The following is a 20,903-nucleotide window of genomic DNA, read 5'->3' as shown; positions in this document are numbered from 1 at the left end:
CTAAATAAGTACTAGGGATGTAACATACAACACAATAAATATAATTAACACTGCTATACATTATATATGAAAGTTTTAAGAAAGTAAAAGTTCTCATCACAAGGAAAAAACATTTTTTTCTGTTTCTTTAATGTTGTAGCTGTATTAGGTGATGGATATTCACTAAACTTATTGTGGTAATTATTTCATGATTTATGTAAGTCAAATCGTTATGCTGTATACCTTAAACTTATACAGTGCAGAATGTCAATTATATTGCAATAAAACTGGAGGAAAAAGAAAGATCTTTTAAAATAAAAAAAAACCTTCTTCAGTCCACCTAAGAGAACTTCACTGGCAACCCACAGATCGTAATTTGGAGTTATCTATGTCACACAAAATATTAACATAATATACCATACTTTCTTTTTTTAAATGAGTATAGAAATACATGATGTCCTTTTATTTCTAGAGCTCTCTTTTTAATGGATCAGCATGCTGGGACTTATTTTACCCTATATATTTCTCCTAAAGCTATACTTTGATAATTATAATAGATTCAAATTCAGAACATAGATTAGAAAGCAAATTCTGTAGCCTTGTGTATTTGACACTGTGTTCCTTCTGATGTCGTAGGACAATGGCATATGCTAGGAGCAATACACTCACCACCATTTTTACATTTCTGAAAGCAGATAGCTGCAAGTAGAGAAATAAACAAGTTAATAATTTAATTTACTAGTCAAATCCTATCATAAACCATAAAAATTTTCATTAAAAAAAGAGAAACAGTTAAAAATCAATGATTAAAGGATCTTTTCCCTTAAAGCTTTTCCCCAATTGTTAGACATTTATGTTGCTTCTCATTTTACACTTTCGCCAATACGTTATAATAGCTGCTAATTTTAAATAATAATTTATAAAAAGAAAAAAAATGAAACATTTGAATGAGGAGAGCTGCCATCATCTCAAAAGCAGTGGTACCCCATCTCAGGAGGTTCTGAATTGGTCTGAGATGGGACCAAGGAATCAGTAATTTTTTAAAAACCTTCCCCTGACTCCTACTTAAGACTGAGAGACCAGGACTTAAAGACTTGTCATTTATCCTGGCAACTGTACTGAACAGACCGGAAAATACAGGATATCCTCTACCTCCACTAACCTGAAAGGATGAGTTCAGAGGACTTGGCATTTTACCCATTCTCTTTCGAAAAGATATATTCTAAAGTAGGAACAAATAAAAAAAATAAAAACAAGGAAACAGAAAACAAGGAAAATGCTCTTTGTCTGAAATTCTGCTTTATGTTCCCATGTAGACTTCAGCATTTTAAGAGTATTTCTCTTACGTGTGTTGCACTGTTTCCCTGTCCAGCCAGAAGGACAAGAGCAAACACTTGGTCCCACACACTTTCCTCCATTAATGCATATGGGATCACAGATACCTTAAGGTAAAGGGATGAAATATCAGTTCTTAGATATCAATAGTTTTGCTGTTTAATATGTTTGCTTTACATGTAGTTGGCAAACACATTTAGTAGTGTCTTACTTTTTTGGCATCTCCTACCAGTGTATCCTTGAGGACAGGCACACACGTTATTTCTCATGCAGTGACCCACCATTCTTACAGGGAGGGTGACAGCTAAAGGAACACATGACAGCAATCTGTGAATATCACGTATTCAATTATTATATATTACATATTGCATCATGTGCTTATATCTATGGGGACATAAGGCAGAGAAATGTGTTATTAAAATAAAAGATCACCACTGCAAGTCATTAAAACCGTCCTTTCTAAGTCATAAAATACAATGCTTATAGCTGTAAGTTGCTAGTGGGTTAGCACAATTTGAAATGTATTGGTGAATTATGAAATGTGTTGTTCATAACCAGTGGAGCCTTCAGTATTAGAGTGCATATAGAGTGAAATGACCTGGGAAAAACCAAGAAAATGAGTCAAAACCAAGCTCAAAATAAGAATATCTGTTCCTGTGGAAATTAGAAAAACTCAACATTGGTCACATGATGTTTAGAAAAAACTTTGAAGTTAACTTTTGGATACCTACTCAGGTCACGAAGGCAGAGCTTTATTTGTGACTTATTCCTGTGAATGCCTGGCGAAAAATCTTTTTAACAATAAATCTTTGGTTTTGTCAGGAATATTTATTGGATAATCCTGAATACACTGTACTAGTATCTTCTATGTATATGATTCTGTTCCATGGAGTTCAGAAGTTAATGTTTATAATCTTTTATGAGAGGATTTTTATTGCTTCATATTTCTTACTGATATGACAATTAAATGCAGTTATTTAAAAAACAATAATACATAGGCAAACCTGCCTATACATTTTTAAATTTAATTTTCCTTAAATGATGATTAAGTGGATTTTAGTTTGTGTTTTAAAAGTTAATGTCAAACTAACTGGTTTTGGTAATAGGGCCTTGGTAGACAGTCTCCCCATTTGAATTGAATTAGATCCATCTTTAATAGCTGCTTTTTAAATTTCCAAGCACTAAGAAAACTTCAACTGATTTCAAATAGATTTATAAGTGAAAATAATGAAGTACTTACGTATAAAAACAATATTAACTGAATGTTTCAGCAAATGGATAATTTCCACTATTTTAGACTGAGCCTTTCCTGGTTAATGATTGAGTTTACTTTCTCTGGCATTTTTATTGGTACTTTTTATTATGGAGAAATGCTCTTACATTTTCTGCTTCCTAATCTTTATACAATTTAAGATTATTTCTATTTATTAAGAAAGATGTATTCTTTCCATTACAAAAGCACCATGGGAAATGCCTGTGGTTAGAAATTTAAAACTTGAAAAGAATAAAAGACCCTTTTGTAATGGATAGCCTTGTTATAATCAATACTCATCTACTCTACAAAACTTGAGTGTAGAGATAAATACTACATGTATACAGAAAAGTATATATAATTAAAGTAATATAGAGAAATGACATAAACTTGGGCTCGGTCATGCCCACCCCAATCACATTTTAAGAAAAGGAGGTTTAGGAGAAAACCCACTTTCATGTATATATTCATGAGATTCTCCAGGCCTCAGATGGATCTTCCACCAAACTTCAAAATGAGCCAAGTAATCTGGCCTCACTTTCTGTATGGAATGGGTTCATGGCATTTAAAGGATGAAGGAAACTGATCATCTCTCCAGCCACACATTTTAAGTCTTGCTTATTAATAGAGTAGTTTAACCTTTCATGATGTTTCCAGCTCAGTGTCTATCTTCCTCTTTTGAAATCCTATAGAATACACAGAATATACTCCTCATATTACTTTTAACCATATTCTGCCTAATTTTATTCACTGGCTTTCCATGTGTATACCATCTTCCCTTCCCTTCAGTCCCTCACAAGGGGATGTGATCTAATAAAAATAAAGATCATGCATGTTTTCATTTCTTCAGCACTTTCTGTAACATGCCTTATGACAATAATACCATTACTTAATGGTAGCTAGCCATGTGCTGACTGTACTTGCAGGTGGTCCACTGTATGTGTCATTTGCACTTGACAGCAACTGTCTAGTTCAAACTTGAAAGTAAAGAAGTCTGAGGCCTGGAGACTATAAGTAAATTTCTGATATCCATGCCACTAGGAAATTGTAGAGACTGCTAATTCCAAAAACTATAACATAACATATGTTCATTAGATAATTTTTAGTTCAATTTAGTAATTTAGAGCCCCTGCTTTACCCAGTTATATCATTGGCATATACATTTTACAGAACTTTTCTTACAATATCTTACGTCTACTGCAAATAGCGTGATAGACATGCTTTTTATTTACCTCCTTATATTCTCCACTCAAAACCCTACCTAAAACTCTTAAACGTGCATTTAGTAAGTCTCCTAGTTTTCAAGATTTGCCTTAATTTAGTCTTAACTTTCCATTTTCATAACCTAGTTTCTTAACAGAAATCTGAACTAGAAAAACTCATTTGTGTGCTCAAATTTCTAGTATTAGAATGATGGTTTCTTCTCCACATTAATTTCAATCTCAGAATCCTAGCTAACCTCCAAGTTAAAAAAATAGGAGTGCAAATCAAACTGTAACAAGACAAAGAAAATATATATTTTAGGAGTTAAATTATGACATATTCTGACACGTTTTATACTAAAAATCTACTCTATCATACACTCAAAAATATGAAGATGCAGAAGATACATTTAAAATTTCTTTTATTGACATTATTTCATGCCTATGTGCTCAACTTCAGGTCATGCCCATTATTCTGAAAAAACTTGTAGCATTAACTCTATGAAGGAAAGTGTTAAAATAACAGGCCATGAGGGGGGAAAATGGTACATCTTTATGTCCCCATATCACCTTGCACAGTGCTGTGCATAGGTGGCTCTTCATAAGTGTTTAATGAAACTAAAGCATGAGAGATCATGAGATAACAGTGGACATTAGATTGACAGTAAATCAAAAATTTTTGCTGAGAAGGCAACAAAAATTACATCATTTCACATGAAAGACTGCAAGAGAACTTTGCTTTTTGTTTCACATCTTGGTCCTACAAATGTGCCAAGGTCGTGAGCCTAACATATGTTGAATAAATAAACATTTTACATAATAACTCATATATTTCTGTGAACTGGTCATTTGGTGACCAAAACTGCAACAGCACAAGAATTAGAGTAAATAAATAGCATCTTCCCTTTGAAACTTGTCTTGTGCTTAACCAGAGCTCTGTTTGTGTCTAACTTTCCCTTTGCCTTTTTATTTATAAAGAAAGAGTAATTACCATTCTGACACTGTGCACCAAAGAATCCATTTGGACAGAGGCAAGTGTTTGGCTTATTACAGGAACCACCATTGAGGCAAACCAGGTCACACAAAGCTAATGAACAGTAGGAGGAAGAAAGACCATAAGCGTTTTGTTATTTAAAAAAATGAAAGCTGTACTGAAGTACAAAATGGTGCATAATGAAATATTTTATTTTCACTGCCAGTAAAACCCATAGTTAGTTAGACTTTGCCAAACATAAGAGAAGAGAAATAACTGGATAATAGCTTTGAAAGTTTGTTCATTAAGTTTACAGATATTACCAAGCTAAGAATGTGGAGACTTTGATTAGAATTCAGAATGCCCTCAGTAAGCTGGAAAAATGATTGGAAGTTAGGAGAAGGCAATTCAACAGCACAAACAGGATAGTCTGTAATCTGCTCAACTTCATGCAGCCCTGTGTAGCTCTTCAAGTCACCTTCCCAATTCAAATAGGAACACTGCATTTAAGTCCTAGCACACGTCAAAAACATGCTTTGTTTTTGCTTCTTTACATTTGTTTCACTTTGAAAGTCACCCCCAATTCCATTTTTCACTGCAGATTTTGCCAATTCTCCAAAGTCTACACAATTTTCTTCCTAATTGCACTTGCCAGAATTAATTTCTCTTTTCTCTGCTTCCAAGGAGCTGTGCATTTATTACATCACTTATAACACAACTTGTATCATAGTCTTTTTTATAATTGTATCCCATGTCTCCTTCACTGATATGCTACTTGAAATTGGGACAAACATGAAATTGATCTTTGTTCCCCCTTGCATCATGCTTCATACACAGTTGTCAAGCTATGAACATTTAATTAAATATATGTTGAGAAAAGTCATTAGATCATAATGGATTAAATTAAACATAGATAATTGCAAACACCGCTGCCAAAGAATTAAGCCTGATACTGTGAGAAATAAATAGAATAATGTTATGGTGTCCACTTAACTCAGAATTGCTTGAATGTTTAATGAAATAGAATGTGTATGTTGTGATAAAAAACTTGAAAGAGACCTGAATATGCAACACAGATATGATTCTCTCCGCTATAAGGCAAGCGGATGAGGGAAAAAAAATAAAGGCCAAAAAACAAAGTATTGATTGGGTTGGATAGCAGTAAAGCTGGAATACACTCTATGGGCTAATACAAGAAGAAAAACAATGAAGATGAGACATCGGGTTTTAAAAATCTGTCTGAAATAAAAACTTTGTCAGTCTAGTTTTATGTTTTTGGGTGCAAGTCCTTAGGACACTGATGAATGTAAAATTTCTTTTAAACGACATGTTTATTGAAAATATTTCTGATTTTACCTGTGTTACAGGTAGGTCCATACCAGCCAGGCTTGCACTGGCAAACATCTGGTGTAAGGCATTTGCCTTCATTTTCACAGTGCCTGTTACAAACTACTAAGATCACAGGAAAGAAATAAAAGAAAGGTAAATTAGGCTTGGAATTGGTCATATTATTGGCTATGACCTAATTGCTCATAACTGCCAATCACATCATCTAATGAATAAGATCAGAGAGAGATAAAAACAATTTATATTTTGGCTTTAAATGGTTTCCAATTTTCACGTTCAGTTATTTTTGTTGTTGTTAATAGACACGGGGAAAGTAGAAACCCACTCAGATGAATGGTAAACAAGATTTAGCTATTTGGGAAAATTATTAGTTACTGATGAAAGTAATCATAGACATAAATTAAATGAGATAAATTTATATACAAGTGAACAAATTAGAATTCTTGTTATCTCAAAGAAGTGGTTATGGGTAGGGTCAAGAAAACAGTTGTTTCTAAGAACAAGCTTCTTTATCTTAGTACTAACACCCAGTGCTCCCACTGGTAGGCAGAATGGTAATCGTCATAGTAGATCAGGAAGAAGGTGTATTTTTTGCTTAGCGTTTGGGTTTATCTCAGTTAGCATTAAAGCAATCAGCTATTCAAAGGAGCAGTTATATTAGAGTGCAAGAGAGCTTTGCTTACTTGTTTCACACCTTGGTCCTACAAAACCATAAGGACAAGTGCAGAGATTTCCAGCCAAGCAGGTCCCACCATGTTGACAAGGTGGTCTGCAGTGTTCTGCAGACACAGATTATGTTAAGTCAGCTCTTAATTAAGAAAAAGTCAGTTTATATTTATGAAGCACAGCCACCATAAAACCTACTGGTAAGAGCAATTTATAGTACACTCAGTTCTATTTTAGCATGAAATTTAGTTCTGTGGGATTGACTGTGAGTTCACACTCTAAAAACACCTATAAATCATCAGCATGTTTTGGTTTATAAAACTTTTGGTTAACTGGATGGAAATATACAATCTTAGGTTTCTTCTGAAAATTGAGACTTGGACTTAGGCATTCCTGCCCTACAGATAGTTATATTCCTATAATTATTTTCATATGCAATTAATATTGAATGTTTCTGTTAGTTCACTCCGTTTACTGTAATTTGTTAATTTGTGCCTTGCCTTGTCACGAAGACATTTAACATCGCTCTGTTTATAATAATTATACATCTACAATCTACTAAAATATATTCTTTTAAAATATTATTTAAAAAATAACAAATTTGTTTCCTTAAAATATTATCCATTTTAGGAATGCCATTTCCTAAACTCTCCACTTAAGATTTCAACCAAGGCAATAAAATTATATGGCTATAGACATGTGTTTAAAAATCATTTTTTAGGTTTCTTCCTACTACCTGATATCTTCTAATTATTTGGTATTTAAGAGTTTCTTGGAACCATGCTTGACAAGTTATTCAATAAGCATGTGTCCTTTGTTTGAAGCTAAAATATTTGTTAGGGATATGGTACCATATAACTAAAAATATAACAAAAAATTATTTCTGAAGATACTTTTACCCAGGATGAGTGAGCTACTGCTCTTTGGCCCTCTGATTTTGTAAATTTAAGTTTTTAAAATCTTCAATAAATTATTTTTAATAAATATTAACAAACCTGGATTCCCTCACCAGCATTAATAAGTGTATATTAATATGTACACAGTAAATGTGAATTATCTTTAAAAAGTTTTTAAAGAAAAGATTGAATTATTTTGGCTTTATTATTTGATTTTTAATTTGAATTATCACCTTCATCACAGGTAGCTCCACCATGTCTGGGGGCATTCACAAATGTTAGGCTTAATACATTTTCCATGGTTTCTGCAATCAGGATGACATATAGCTGTATAGAATAAAGCTCATGGTTTAGAAATATCAATTATCCATGCAAACTAATGAGTGCTGTACCTACCGGTTTGGCAGTTAGAACCAGCATAACCAGGTTTACATTCACATATGTTTGGGGCAACACACTCCCTGTTTTTTCCACATGGATGCCTACAAATGGCTGCAGAAATCAAGGGAAAAGGCTGAATTATAGATACAGTATGTACACATTGCCCGTAAGCTTAATTGTATAATAAAAGTAAAATTCTCTGAAATTGAAAATTTTGGACATTGCTATTAAACAGTAACGACTGCATACATCCATAAAATTATTTTTTCCCCTTATATTTGTTTTACTACTAGAATGACTGAGATAAATGATTAATAGGGTAAGAAAAACATACCATATGAGGAAATTACTCCCATAGCAAAACCTGATGTTGGAGATGGCTGCTAACCATAAATGGAATTAGTCTTTCAGAGAGCAATGAAGTTTCAGATACCAATTAGGTAAATGTTGGTGAATGGCAGGGATAATCAGAACATAAAACAGCAAGATGCCAGGACCACATCATAAGCTTATAGGTTTGTATTTCTTAAGCTTCTCTAACAACCTGACATATTCTATTAGTCATTTAACACTTCCTGAGGTAACTGGAATGCATGAGGTTTTTTTCTGTTTTGTTTGCTAATAATAAGGAGTTTTATACTATAAACATGTAAGAATTGAAGGTTATTATCATTATTCCTACAGAAGAAAGAAAAAATGAAGTTCCTCTAGGTAACTGAGAACAAAGGAATACTCCAACAGCTTTGTTGCTTAAGTTGGTCTCAAACAAATCAAAACACAAACAAAACAATAACAACAGAACAATATCAACAACAAAAAGTAGCTTCTAAGCCAGAAATTTGATTTGTATCAAAGAAAACAATGCTGATGATTATGAAAAGAAGTAAACACTCCTTTCAAAATTAAAGTGATGCCTAACTTGTTTTATTCTCAAGTGCTGGAGGAATTACAGAGAAACCTAGTTTATACAAATAAGCAAATATGCCAGAATTAGTAATTTAAAGTGCTAAATACCCTCTGTGAGCTGAAAAGAACCCAAACCACAGTGTTATTCACACCATTATTTTATATCTAGCTGCTTATTGCCAGGAAAGTCAGTTAGCCCTGTAAGGCTCTGCTTTCTCTTCTGTATAATGGGAAAAATAATGCCCAGTATGTGGGGTCCTTGTGGATTATATGACATAATTGATACAAAATCTTTTCCAAAGGCCCTAAAACACAGTAGATACTTAATACATATATTTATAATGTATTATATAGTTGTAATGCTATTTAATATTAACTATGAAAAAAATTAAGAAACATCAATATTATTTTTTTGAAATGTGAAGAGAATATGCACAAATAAATAAAATGAATAGAAGTTAGTGAACTAAATAGAGTAAACAAAAATTAATCAATAGAAGAGCAAATCTTCTTAAGTACTTAAACGTGAACTGGATAGTTTTCTTTTCTTTGTAAGTTTTGAAGAGTTTTCATACTACCTCTGCATTTGATACCATCTCCGTAATATCCAAAGGGGCAGCATCCACATTGGAAGTGCCCATCTTTGATTGGCACACAGGAAACACCAAGAAAGCAAGGGGATTCAGCACAACTTAATATTTTGGTCAATCCAGGCTTTTCTGGCAAAATAGCGATGGCTCTAGTAAGTGATGATGCACACCCATCCTTATGCTGTGTGTAACCTTGGGGAGGCCATAGTTTGAGAATTATATCCTCCTGCCTCTGTTTGGATGGATCCTGCCCTGGATAACATCCTTTACTTCGCCATGGGAACTATTCAGGTTAATGCTTAAAGAACTATGGTTGTTTGTAGGAACTTCCAACTCCTCCAGACTGAGGTTTGTACTGGGGGTATGATCCACATGTTCAAAATCTGATATCTGATGGGAAATAGCCTTCTTTGAATGATTCATTCGAGTTGTGACTCATTTTAATGAGAAGTGTGAGATGTCAGTTGTATCCAAGAACTTTTTCATAGTTGCAGAACTGTGGATAGAGCTTGCATCAATTAGTGAATGTTCTGTTGATAGTTGTTGCAAATTTATGTCTAAACAACCAAAAAAGAAAAAGAAATGTTAGTCAATAACATCTGTTAATGCTCTGCTCTACCCACAGTATTTAACATTAGGTAATTCATTCCCTCATTTAATGTCTGTTACTTGTATAAACACTATACTAAGATTCGTGCAGCAATAAGAAGTTATCACATACTTCCTGCCTTCTAGGAACTTATATAATCTATTTGGATATACAAGATAACACAGAATATTAAGCAGTATATTGACTACATAAAATTTTAATATTTCTGCATAAAAAGACAACATAGATAAGGCAAGCCATAGAGATAAAAAAGATAATTTCAAGTACACATTATGTAAAGGATCAGTGGCCAGAATATGTAAAGTACCCTTACAAATCAACAAAAAGTCAAAGAAAAGTTACAAACAGATACTTAACAGAAAAGCAAATTTCAATGATTATTTGAAAAAAACAAATAGATAACCCTTGGCAAGTTCTATCCAGAAAAAAAACAATGGAAAGATATAACTAAACTACTTTGAAGATGAGAAAACAGAAAAAGCTATATATATGAAAAGAATTTTAACTTATATAAGAATACTACATATAATTTTAAACTAAGAATTTGAAATCTCAATGAGACAAATGATTTTTTTGCAAAATATAAATGATTAAGTTGACTGAAGAAGAGATAGAGTAGATGATAGAAAAATTACTTTGAAAGAAATAGAAAAATAATCTAAAATAACTTCCTAAAATAATGCCAGGACAGCTTATCTAATGGAAAAATATTAACCAAATTTCAAGGAAAGAATATTTTACAAAACTATTGCAACACACACAAAGAGATGAAACATAAACATTTTGTCAGAGTGGCATAATCTTATAGCCAATATTATTTATGAAAATACATAAAAATTTAAAATGAAATACTAGTATTTCATTTAAATCAGATCAAGTGCAGCAGTGTAATATATAATCACATCAGGATGGAATAGACTTGTATCTCAACTAACATAATTATATCAAGATATTAGTGAAGAAAATAATATAAAATAATGTTAAAAAGTAATTTGATACATCAATTTTTTTTGTTAAAAACATTCTGAGAAAGTTAATCCATGGAAACATTAACAGAAATTGTAGCAAGTAATAATTGATCTGAAAGAGCATTTGATAAAATGTAAAACCCACTCATGACTTAAAACTAGAGAGAATTCTGAGAAAGCAATCAGTGAAAGGAAAATTCTAGCAGAAACCTACAGTGATATCATATTCACTGGTGAAACATGAGAAGAATTCCCATTGAAACCATTAAGAAACAAAGCTATTACAATCCCTACACACTTTGAACTGGAGGTCTCAGCCACTACAATCACAGCCTAAGTTTGAGAGCTGGAACAGGTCCATTAGATTGCTCAGGTTCAAGTCTTGCCTCTGTTATTTACAAACTCTGTAAATCTGAACAGATTGCTTAACCCATAGGTGCCTCTGTTTACTCATCTGTAAAATGGAAATAAGAAGAGTTACTATATATAGCTATCTATTATGAGGATCGGATGAAATAATATATTAAAAATATTTTCCTAATGCTGGCACATCATAAATACAGACTAAATCTTAGTTACTATAAGAAAGTAAATGAGAGACAAACTCAGTATTTGCAAAAAATATTATGTTTTACGTATAAAATCAAGAAGAGAATCAACTATAAAAAATAGTGTAAATAAGAGTATTTAGTAAGGCAACCAGATGCATGAATAACATTACAATCAAGATAGCTTTCCTATATTGCAATAATCAACAACACCTTGCAGAATGAACAAATGCAATGATATCTTGCAAGATAAACAGCTGATATTACAATATGCAAAGGCATAAAGAAAGGTAATGAGAAATGTGGAAGATTGTTATGAAGACAGTAATAGAGTATTATTGAATAAAACAAAGAGTTATAAAGAAAACACTATGAAGAAGGAAAGGCCTTATGAAATAATGAGCTTCTCATACGTTTAGAGTTTGAGTAGATGATGAATGACCAGGGATTTATAGAATGTAAGTTTGAAATGGTCACTTCCAACCATAAGCTTCTCTGAAATCACCTTAAATAATGATATAATTTGCTCATTACACAACGTGAATCACTTTTCTAGAATATAAGCCAGAGGATTCAAAAGATTAGCAAGAAAAAGAATAATTTGTAAACTGCATTATATAATCTTAGGTGAACTATTTGAAAGTAAAAATTCCTGACGAGTAAATACGGTAATCTTCTGGAAAACAAATGAGAGGTATTACTTGTCATTAGAGTTTAACTAAGACCATTACTTACTAGAGGCATTTCCATTTGTTGGCCTAACATTCCTCTCCCTCTGATCGGCATATATTTTTTTTTGCGGTACGTGGGCCTCTCACTGTTGTGGCCTTTCCCATTGCGGAGCACAGGCTCCGGATGCGCAGGCTCAGCGGCCATGGCTCACGGGCCTAGCCGCTCCGCAGCATGTGGGATCTTTCCGGACTGGGGCACGAACCCTGTCCCCTGCATCGGCAGATGGACTCTCAACCACTGCGCCACCAGGGAAGCCCCTGATTGGCATTTTTACCATCTTCTTCCTTAGTTACACTGTTGTCAGACCTTGTGAGAACCACAGTATGTGTAGTAAATTCATTTAAAAACTGTGTTTCAACTGTAAATGTATACGTGAAAAACAGATCAGAATTAAACTGTTATAAAACTAAAGCACTGGGCTTCCCTGGTGGCGCAGTGGTTAAGAATCCGCCTGCCAGTGCAGGGGACACAGGTTCGAGCCCTGGTCCGGGAAGATCCCTCATGCCACGAAGCAACGAAGTCCATGCGCCACAACTACTGAGCCTGCGCCCTAGAGCCCGCGAGCCACCACTACTGAGTCTGCGTGCCACAACTACTGAAGCCCGCGCGCCTAGAGCCCATACTCTGCAGCAAGAGAAGCCACCGCAACGAGAAACCCACGTACCGCAATGAAGAGTAGTCCCCACTCGCGGCAACTAGAGAAAGCCCATGCACAGCAACGAAGACCCAACACAGACAAAAATAAATAAAATAAGTCAATTTATTTAATAAAAAGTTATGGAGCTGTTGATGCCCACATTTTTCAGTATGTGGAGAAAGCTAATATCTAGTGAAAGGGAAAAATGAAGCCCACAAACAGAGAAAAGCAGAACCGTGACAGACAGATACACACACATACACACACACACACACACACACATATGCAGACAAACTGAGTCTTCGTGGTGTTCAAGTCCCAAGTTTAAGCTTTTTTTTCCTGAGAATTCAGCAGTCATACTCTATCCTGATTCTGTGAAAAATGCATTATCCTCATAATAAATATCATTTTTGCTCAAGCTAGTTCAATTGAATCTATGTAACTTAAATAAATTCTAACCAGTTCACCCTATTTAATAACTCAATGGCATATCATATTTAAACTTTGAGTACTATTTTTCAGTATTGAAATGCATTGTTGTCTAAAGAAGAAAAGCAAGGATAATGTTCTGGGTACTGATAACTACACAGAAAACTAAAAAGATGTATCTTATTACCAAAATTTAGATTCAGATTTTTAAAAAATTTATGACTGTGTAATTCTTTCTGTGGCTTGGAAATAGTAAGTGTGCTGATGCTTCAATATTGTAGGTCAGCAGGAAAAAGAATGGAAGGCAAGAACACACTAGTTTGTGGCTAGTAGAAACTATGTTGCTGAAAGAGTGAGCCCCAGAACAAATCTCCATATTTAAGGGAGTGTATACAGTCTGGTCTAGCAGATATATCAGTGGTTCCCTTCTAGCAGAGGGGAATGACAACAATGTCTCAGGGTAGTCATGATGTCGACACTTAGATGGATACAGGGTCTCTTGGTTTTTGTGTGTAGAAACAAGACTCCAGGCAATGACTGGAGTCTTCCACCCCTCTGTGTGGAGAGCTTACCCCAAATGAGGAATAAACAGGGTTCTATTTCTTTTCCATTCATCAATATTTTGGGAATATCTATAGGTACTGAGGATATTCTGATGAAAAGAGATCACAGAGGAAAAGACAAACAATAAAACATTTTCTTATTGCTATAACCAAGATTCAAATAAGGTGTAATGAGAGAGAAAGAAGCCACTAAGTCTAACCAGCACAGTCACGAAGGCTTTGAAAAAGAAGACAGCACTTCTCTTGAAAGTAAAAAAGGAGACTGCCATTTGGACCCTGGGAGCAGAAACAGAGTGAGTGCGAGTTAGCAAGGTTGGAGTGAACGCCATGTAAAAAGACAGCGATGCATGAAATAGCATGGGATTTTCCTAGACCACATGCAGGAAGTTCAAGCCTCCAAAAACAGACAAGAGCTGGATCATGAAGGGCCATTTGTTTCTAGGATAACAACTTGGATTTAATCCTATAAGTAAGTTGTTTAAAAATTGGATTCTGTAAAGTCCTAGCAGCTTTGGGGGAGAGTGAAGGAAATGGTTGGGTGGTTGGCTCTCTGGCTAAAAACTTGTCTAAAATTATTACTGCAAAAGTAGAAAAGAACATATGTAATGTGCTAGTATTCATATAAAAAAAGAAGGAATTTACCTTCTCCTTTGTGCAAAAGACACACAGTAAGGAAAAACTAGAAAATAATGAGAGTGGATACCTTCAGGGGATGGATGGGAACAGGATGGAAAGAAGGGGTAATGGGAAGAGGGAGGTAGGGATGAGAAGATAGTGACATTTCTCTGTGTTGTATACCTGTTGTATGGCATCAAGTGTTAGAACCATGATAATATTTCACATACCTTCCAAATAAGTATAAAACTAAAATCAACCAGAGTGTGAAGGAAATTCAAAATGGAATATAAATATTAAAAAAAACCTAATTGTATTACAAATAAAATACATAAATATTCTAAACAGGGTGAGAAAGAAAATAGTTAATCTATGTAAGATTGTTTTGGCTAGTGAATATATTTTCTTCCTTTCTATAGTTCTGTATAGTGTTAATGAATTCCAGAGTGTACTCTTTATTGATAAGCTATTTGGAGGAGGGAAGTAGTATGAGAAAAAATATCACTGGAAAATATATATCTGAAAGTAAGAATAAAATGTACTTTCCAAGAAAATATAAACCTATAAAATTCTCTCTTGTCAAATCGCTTAATTATAGTGTGATGTCATATGGTTTATTCTGCCAAGAACAATGTAATGACAACTCTCTTGAGCGACTTTGAAGTGAATGAAATAATACATATATATTACACTTTCTATTATGTGTCTTATTTCATTGGGGTTAGAATATTTCATGGCTCATTTAGAAAGGCTCTGCTCATAAAATCAGGAAATAAACATAATTCTTGTGTATAACTATTTGATAAAGACACAAAGAAAAGTTATTTCCTCCTTAAATTCTCAATCTCAGAATCAATTTAGAGAAAAGGTAAAAACAATACCAAAATATGATTTTCTGTTTTAAGTTTTTATCTTGTCCATGTAATAAGTACTTTGTAAATTCAAAGTGCTTTCCTTAAAATAAAATTCCACTTAAATAAAGAAAAGGAAGACCATATAAATAATCATCAAAAATAAGGTGTACAAAATGTTCATTGCAGCTGTATTTACAATAGCCAGGACATGGAAGCAACCTAAGTGTCTGTCAACAGATGAATGGATAAAGAAGATGTGGCACATATATACAATGGAACATTACTCAGCCATAAAAAGAAACGAAATTGAGTTATTTGTAGTGAGGTGGATGGACCTAGAGTCTGTCATACAGAATGAAGTAAGTCAGAAAGAAAAATACCGTATGGAATCTAAAAATTTTTTTAAATGGTCATGAAGAACCTAGGAGCAGGACAGGAATAAAGACACAGACCTACTAGAGAATGGACTTGAGGACACGGGGAGGGGGAAGGGTAAGCTGTGACAAAGTGGGAGAGTGGCATGGACTTATATACACTATCAAATGTAAAACTGATAGCTAATGGGAAGCAGCCGCATAGCACAGGGAGATCAGCTCTGCTTTGTGACCACCTAGAGGCGTGGGGTAGGGAGGGTGGGAGGGAGACGCAAGAGGGAAGAGATATGGGGATATATGTATATGTATAGCTGATTCACTTTGTTATAAAGCAGAAACTAACACACCATTGTAAAGCAATTATACTCCAATAAAGATGTTAAAAAAAAAGTGTAATTTGATACACCAATGTTCAAACTGAGTGATCATGTCTGTCTTTGGTGGTCTCAAGAAAGAAAAACATTTTTTTTTTTTTTTTTTGGTAATTCTCCCATATGAAATCCACAGTAAAGGAAATATAAAGGATGAGCACAATTTGTCCGAACTTTTTGGTTTGTAAAAGGGAATTGTTCCTATCTCTAAATCCTATAATTCATGCAGAGTCTTAGATAAAAATGACCTCCATTCTTTGTGTTTTTACATTTCAGTAAATACAGAAGCTTATATATCAAGTTTCATATTATTTTAATTTCTGATTATGGCTTAAATAGTGAGTCAATACCTCAATAAAAATTATATAAAACAGTTTAATAGAGTTGGCAAATAGGGAAGATTTAAGGTTAAGCAACTTAATAATTTTCCTGTTCAGCTCTCTGAGGATATGACATCCTTTGGGATTATGTTGCTAATTGATACTCCAAATTAATCTAAGAAAATTAATCTGAATAACTCATAAACTTAATTGTTTTCAACATTATAATTAACATACCTTCAGTTTAGTAACTTCACATTTAATTGAAGGTGATTCTTTGAAGCCTTGACCAAAAACTCTCACCATCATACAGTTATATTTTTGAATATTACACAATCCAGCATTCTCAAGTTCTATAATTTCAGGAACCTTGTCTTTGGAAAAAATGATTTTAAAATAGGACATATTTGCTTTAATTCCAGAAAAAAAACTAATTATTTTTCAAGGCCAAAATTAAATGTGTATATAAACTAATATTTTAAATTCTACCCCCAATAATATTTAGTACATTAATTAAACTATTACATGTTAAGAGTGATCTGGTATTAAAAGAAGTGTTACCTACTATTCAACTCAATAGAAATAGCATTACAGATACTACCAGTGCCTAACTATACAGGTTTAATTAATTTTTTAATAATATTTGATACCAAATAAGTACGAGTACTACCAAATTACTCCTACCATGGCCTATGTTTTGGTTTTACCATTTTGCTTTATGTCATAGAGATAGGTTATAGAAAAAGTGCTTTTGTAATAATATAGTGTACTTAGCAATGTGATGTATTAAAATTCTTTTTTTAATTTGTTTTAGAAAAGAATTATCAAAATTTGTGCATGCTGTTGTCCCAGTATTGTTTATATTTTTGTGTATTATTGCTATCCTACATGCTACCATAATCTTAGGTGTACTTCTCAGTCATAGGAGAAAAAATTTCTTTTATCAGTCAGAGTTAACTGACCTTCATATGGTTATTTCTGTGGTTCTGGTCTTGGTAAGATCATTCATTATCTCTATGAGCAAGATCTGGTGGTCAAAATAGATGAATGCAGTATAAAAACAATTGAGTCCTTTGTCTAAGTAGTGGCAAAATCCAAGTGAATATAACTTTAATAGCAATAGGATATAAAAATCCTGTTACATGTATTCAGAACCCTAAAATATTTATGAAAAATTTAAAAAACACTTATTCTTCTTTCATATATTCAACAAATGTTTACTGAGCAACTTCTGTTTTTCTGGTGTTATTCCAAATATTGGAGATATATAATGAACAAAATAGTCCCTGCCTTCATGTAACTTACATTCTAATATGGGAGGACAAAAAAATAAACCAATGAAAAAATAAATATAAAGTATATCACATAAGTGTTTTTTAGGTAATGGAGAAAAAGTATATTAACTATATTAAGGGAGATAAAGGCCATGGGGTTGTGTGAGAAAAACTATTTAGAATGACGATGGAAGGATTCTATGATAATATGATATTTGAATAGAGAAGAGAAGGAAGTCAGTCATGAGGATATGTGGTAGAATGTGCCAGTGAGAGGGAGCAGCAAGTGCAAATGTCCCAAGGTAGAAGCAGGCTTAGCCTTTTTTGAGGAACAGCAAAGCAACCACTAGAGAACTCTGGAAAGTAATGACCTATGGAGACAGTGGTAGATGAATTCAGTGAGAGGGGAGTCTCAGACTCATAGAATCTTCTAGGCCATAGTAGGGCCTGCCAATTTTATGCTGAAGGAGATGAAGAGCTAACAGAGGGATTTAAGCAGGGGAGTAATACGATCTGACTTACATTTCAAAGGAATCACTTTAGCTGCTGCATGAAGAATAAACTTTGAGAGAATCTATAATAATCCAGGGAGAGAGAATAGTGGCTTGGACTAAGTTGATAGCAGGGAAAGATATGAAATTCTTTGAAGCTAGAGTTGGATTTGCTGCTAATGGATCAAACATGAGGCTTGATATAAAAACAAAAGTCAAAGTGACTACACGTTTTTAATGTGAACAATTAGAGGAATGAAGTTTGCATTTACTGAGATGGAAAAGGGCAGATTGGTGGTGGTAGGAGCAAAATCAGGAGTTACTGGTTTAATAGTTAAGAGAATCAAATTGACTTTTTGAAATGTCTTTCTCTAATATATTGGGACAAAATAATTTGTACCATTTAGATAGGTTAGAGAAAAAAGTTAAGCATATTAGTAAAATTAGCAAAATATAAACAGTGCTTTAAAAATATTAAGTTTGAGTTCTAGAAGAATGATTATCCTCTGCAAGTAGAGGGATCAGCTATGTGCAAAGGCCCTGAGGTCAAGAGAACTGGCATTGTAAGGAACAGCACAGAAACCAAAGTGGGTGGAGTGGAATGAGTGAGGGTGATAGTAGTAGGGGATGAGTCTCAAGAGATATCGTGTGCCTGATCACGTTGTGTCTTATAGGCCATTATAAGTACTTCAGCTTTTATTCTAAGATGAGACTGTTTTGGAATATTATTAACATATTGATTAATATAATTTGAGTTCTTTTCCATATATAATCTGAATAAAGCCTGTTAGGATACTGAAGGTAAAAAAGAACAAAGAAGGTTTCATAATTAAATAACATACACAAGATCAAAGTTGGAGTGTATTTACTTACCGTGTGAATCACTGCAATCATAGGAACTAAAGCCTGGGGAGCATGCACACCCCCATTCCATACACTGCCCATGGCCACTGCATAAATTGGGGAATTTTAATAACAAGAAAATGCCTTTAATTGACTGGCTGTATTCTTCTCTGTTATATTTCCCCTCTTCCAGAATCCTCTTTTCACATTCATTTTCTAAAAGGGCCACACCTTCTGCCCAGCTAAGATCATCTTTTAGGAGAACATCCTTAAAACACATCTCTATCGCACCCAAGAAAGGCAAGACAGTGCATTCCTATGCTGGAGTTGGCAAGAGTGTGCTGACATAGTGCTGATGTGCTGTATTCGGTGTGGCCAGATGGTGTGGGCCACATGGGGACAAACTCTTGGTGGACATCCTCAGTATGGTCCTCGGGGAAAAAGTTAAGTAATCTCTTCTAGGTCATTTTGGCTGAGACTTTGAAAAGCAAACAAAGGAAGAAACTCACTGAAGTTTTGCTGTTTCCATCTGTTTTGTCGATCCCACCTTGTTTCTTGGCTGTGATTACCCTGGTCCTGTGTATGTCTCCCCTTGTCCAAAGTTTTTGATGCATCTTGTTTTTCATTCCCAGGATGTTTTTGTAAATTTAAGTCCAGATTGGTTCGATTCACATACTTTTTTTCTTGAGGAAAGAAATCCAAATTATTTTTTTCTCGAGATGTATGCTTGTTTATTCCTCTGACAGGAGCTTCTGAATTAATATATTCAGAGGTGACATCTAGCTCTTATCAAGGAAGCGAATTTGACATGTTTGGGGTCTCTGCAAGCTGAAACAATCTCTGATTGAGAAACACTTTCCAGATGATTAGAAGATGGATACAATGAAGTAGTGTCCATTGAGCAGCTACAATAGGATTGTTTTCTAGGTGATGGCAGAGAAACTGGCATTGTGTCAAACATGCTTTTTCCTGGTAAAATCCTTCCAGATGGAAAACAGAAAAGAATAGTAATTTGGACAAGAACAATTTTTTCTCAGTAACGTGTTGCAAAAAAAGCAGAGCGTTGAGTCACCCACCACTCATGTTAAGTCAAATATTAATACAATAACAAACGAAAATGTTACTTTCTTACCTCCATTCATTAATAAAAGCAACACAGTTATTAAAAGTTTGATCAATTTTGGGGCTTCCCTGGTGGCGCAGTGGTTGAGAATCTGCCTGCCGATGCAGGGGACACGGGTTCGTGCCCCAGTCCGGGAGGATCCCACATGCCGTGGAGCAGCTGGGCCTGTGAGCCATGGCCGCTGAGCCTGCGCGCTTGGAACCTGTGCTCCACAACGGGAGGGGCCACGACAGTGGGGGGCCTGTGTACAGCAAAAAAAAAAAAAAAAAAAAAAACTAAGAAATTGACTTTAGGACTCTACTCTTAAATAAACTGAAGACTCTGTTCAGTTTTTATCAGTTTTCCATGAATGTTCTTTTCTGTTTCAGTTATCCAATCCAGGATATCTTCATAATGTATTACTCATGTTTCCTTAGTCCTCTCCAATATTTGACAATTTCTTACTCTTTCATGGTTTTCCATGATTTTGACACTTTTGAATAGTACTATTCACATATTTTGTAGAATGTTTCTCAATTTGGGTTTATATGAATTTGATCATGATTAGACTGGGATTATGACTTTGAGGAAGAATACAACAAAGGAGAAGTGTCCTTCTTATTGAGTGTTATTAGTAGATAAATG

General features: G+C 34.1%; 1 protein-coding gene across 1 annotated transcript; it reads right to left on the bottom strand.

Moving 5' to 3' along the window:
• Nucleotides 1–556: 556 nt before the first annotated feature.
• Nucleotides 557–20,741, bottom strand: LOC136127901 (von Willebrand factor D and EGF domain-containing protein-like). The gene is given in 21 exon segments (XM_065883551.1): nt 557–678; nt 1,326–1,421; nt 1,526–1,592; nt 1,594–1,618; nt 1,790–1,793; nt 4,760–4,855; nt 6,098–6,193; nt 6,772–6,867; nt 7,884–7,915; nt 7,917–7,977; nt 8,047–8,142; nt 12,389–12,426; nt 12,641–12,743; nt 14,215–14,290; nt 16,786–16,922; nt 19,187–19,446; nt 19,448–19,602; nt 19,604–19,943; nt 19,945–20,136; nt 20,289–20,374; nt 20,724–20,741. Coding segments are annotated over 21 exon segments (2,196 nt in total).
• Between the last annotated feature and the right edge of the window lie 162 nt (nt 20,742–20,903).

Source organism: Phocoena phocoena, chromosome 9, assembly GCF_963924675.1.
Source record: "Phocoena phocoena chromosome 9, mPhoPho1.1, whole genome shotgun sequence".
In the NCBI taxonomy this organism is placed as follows: domain Eukaryota; kingdom Metazoa; phylum Chordata; class Mammalia; order Artiodactyla; family Phocoenidae; genus Phocoena; species Phocoena phocoena.
The sequence above is the reverse complement of the archived record's forward strand: the minus strand, read 5'-3'. Positions and strand labels throughout refer to the sequence as shown.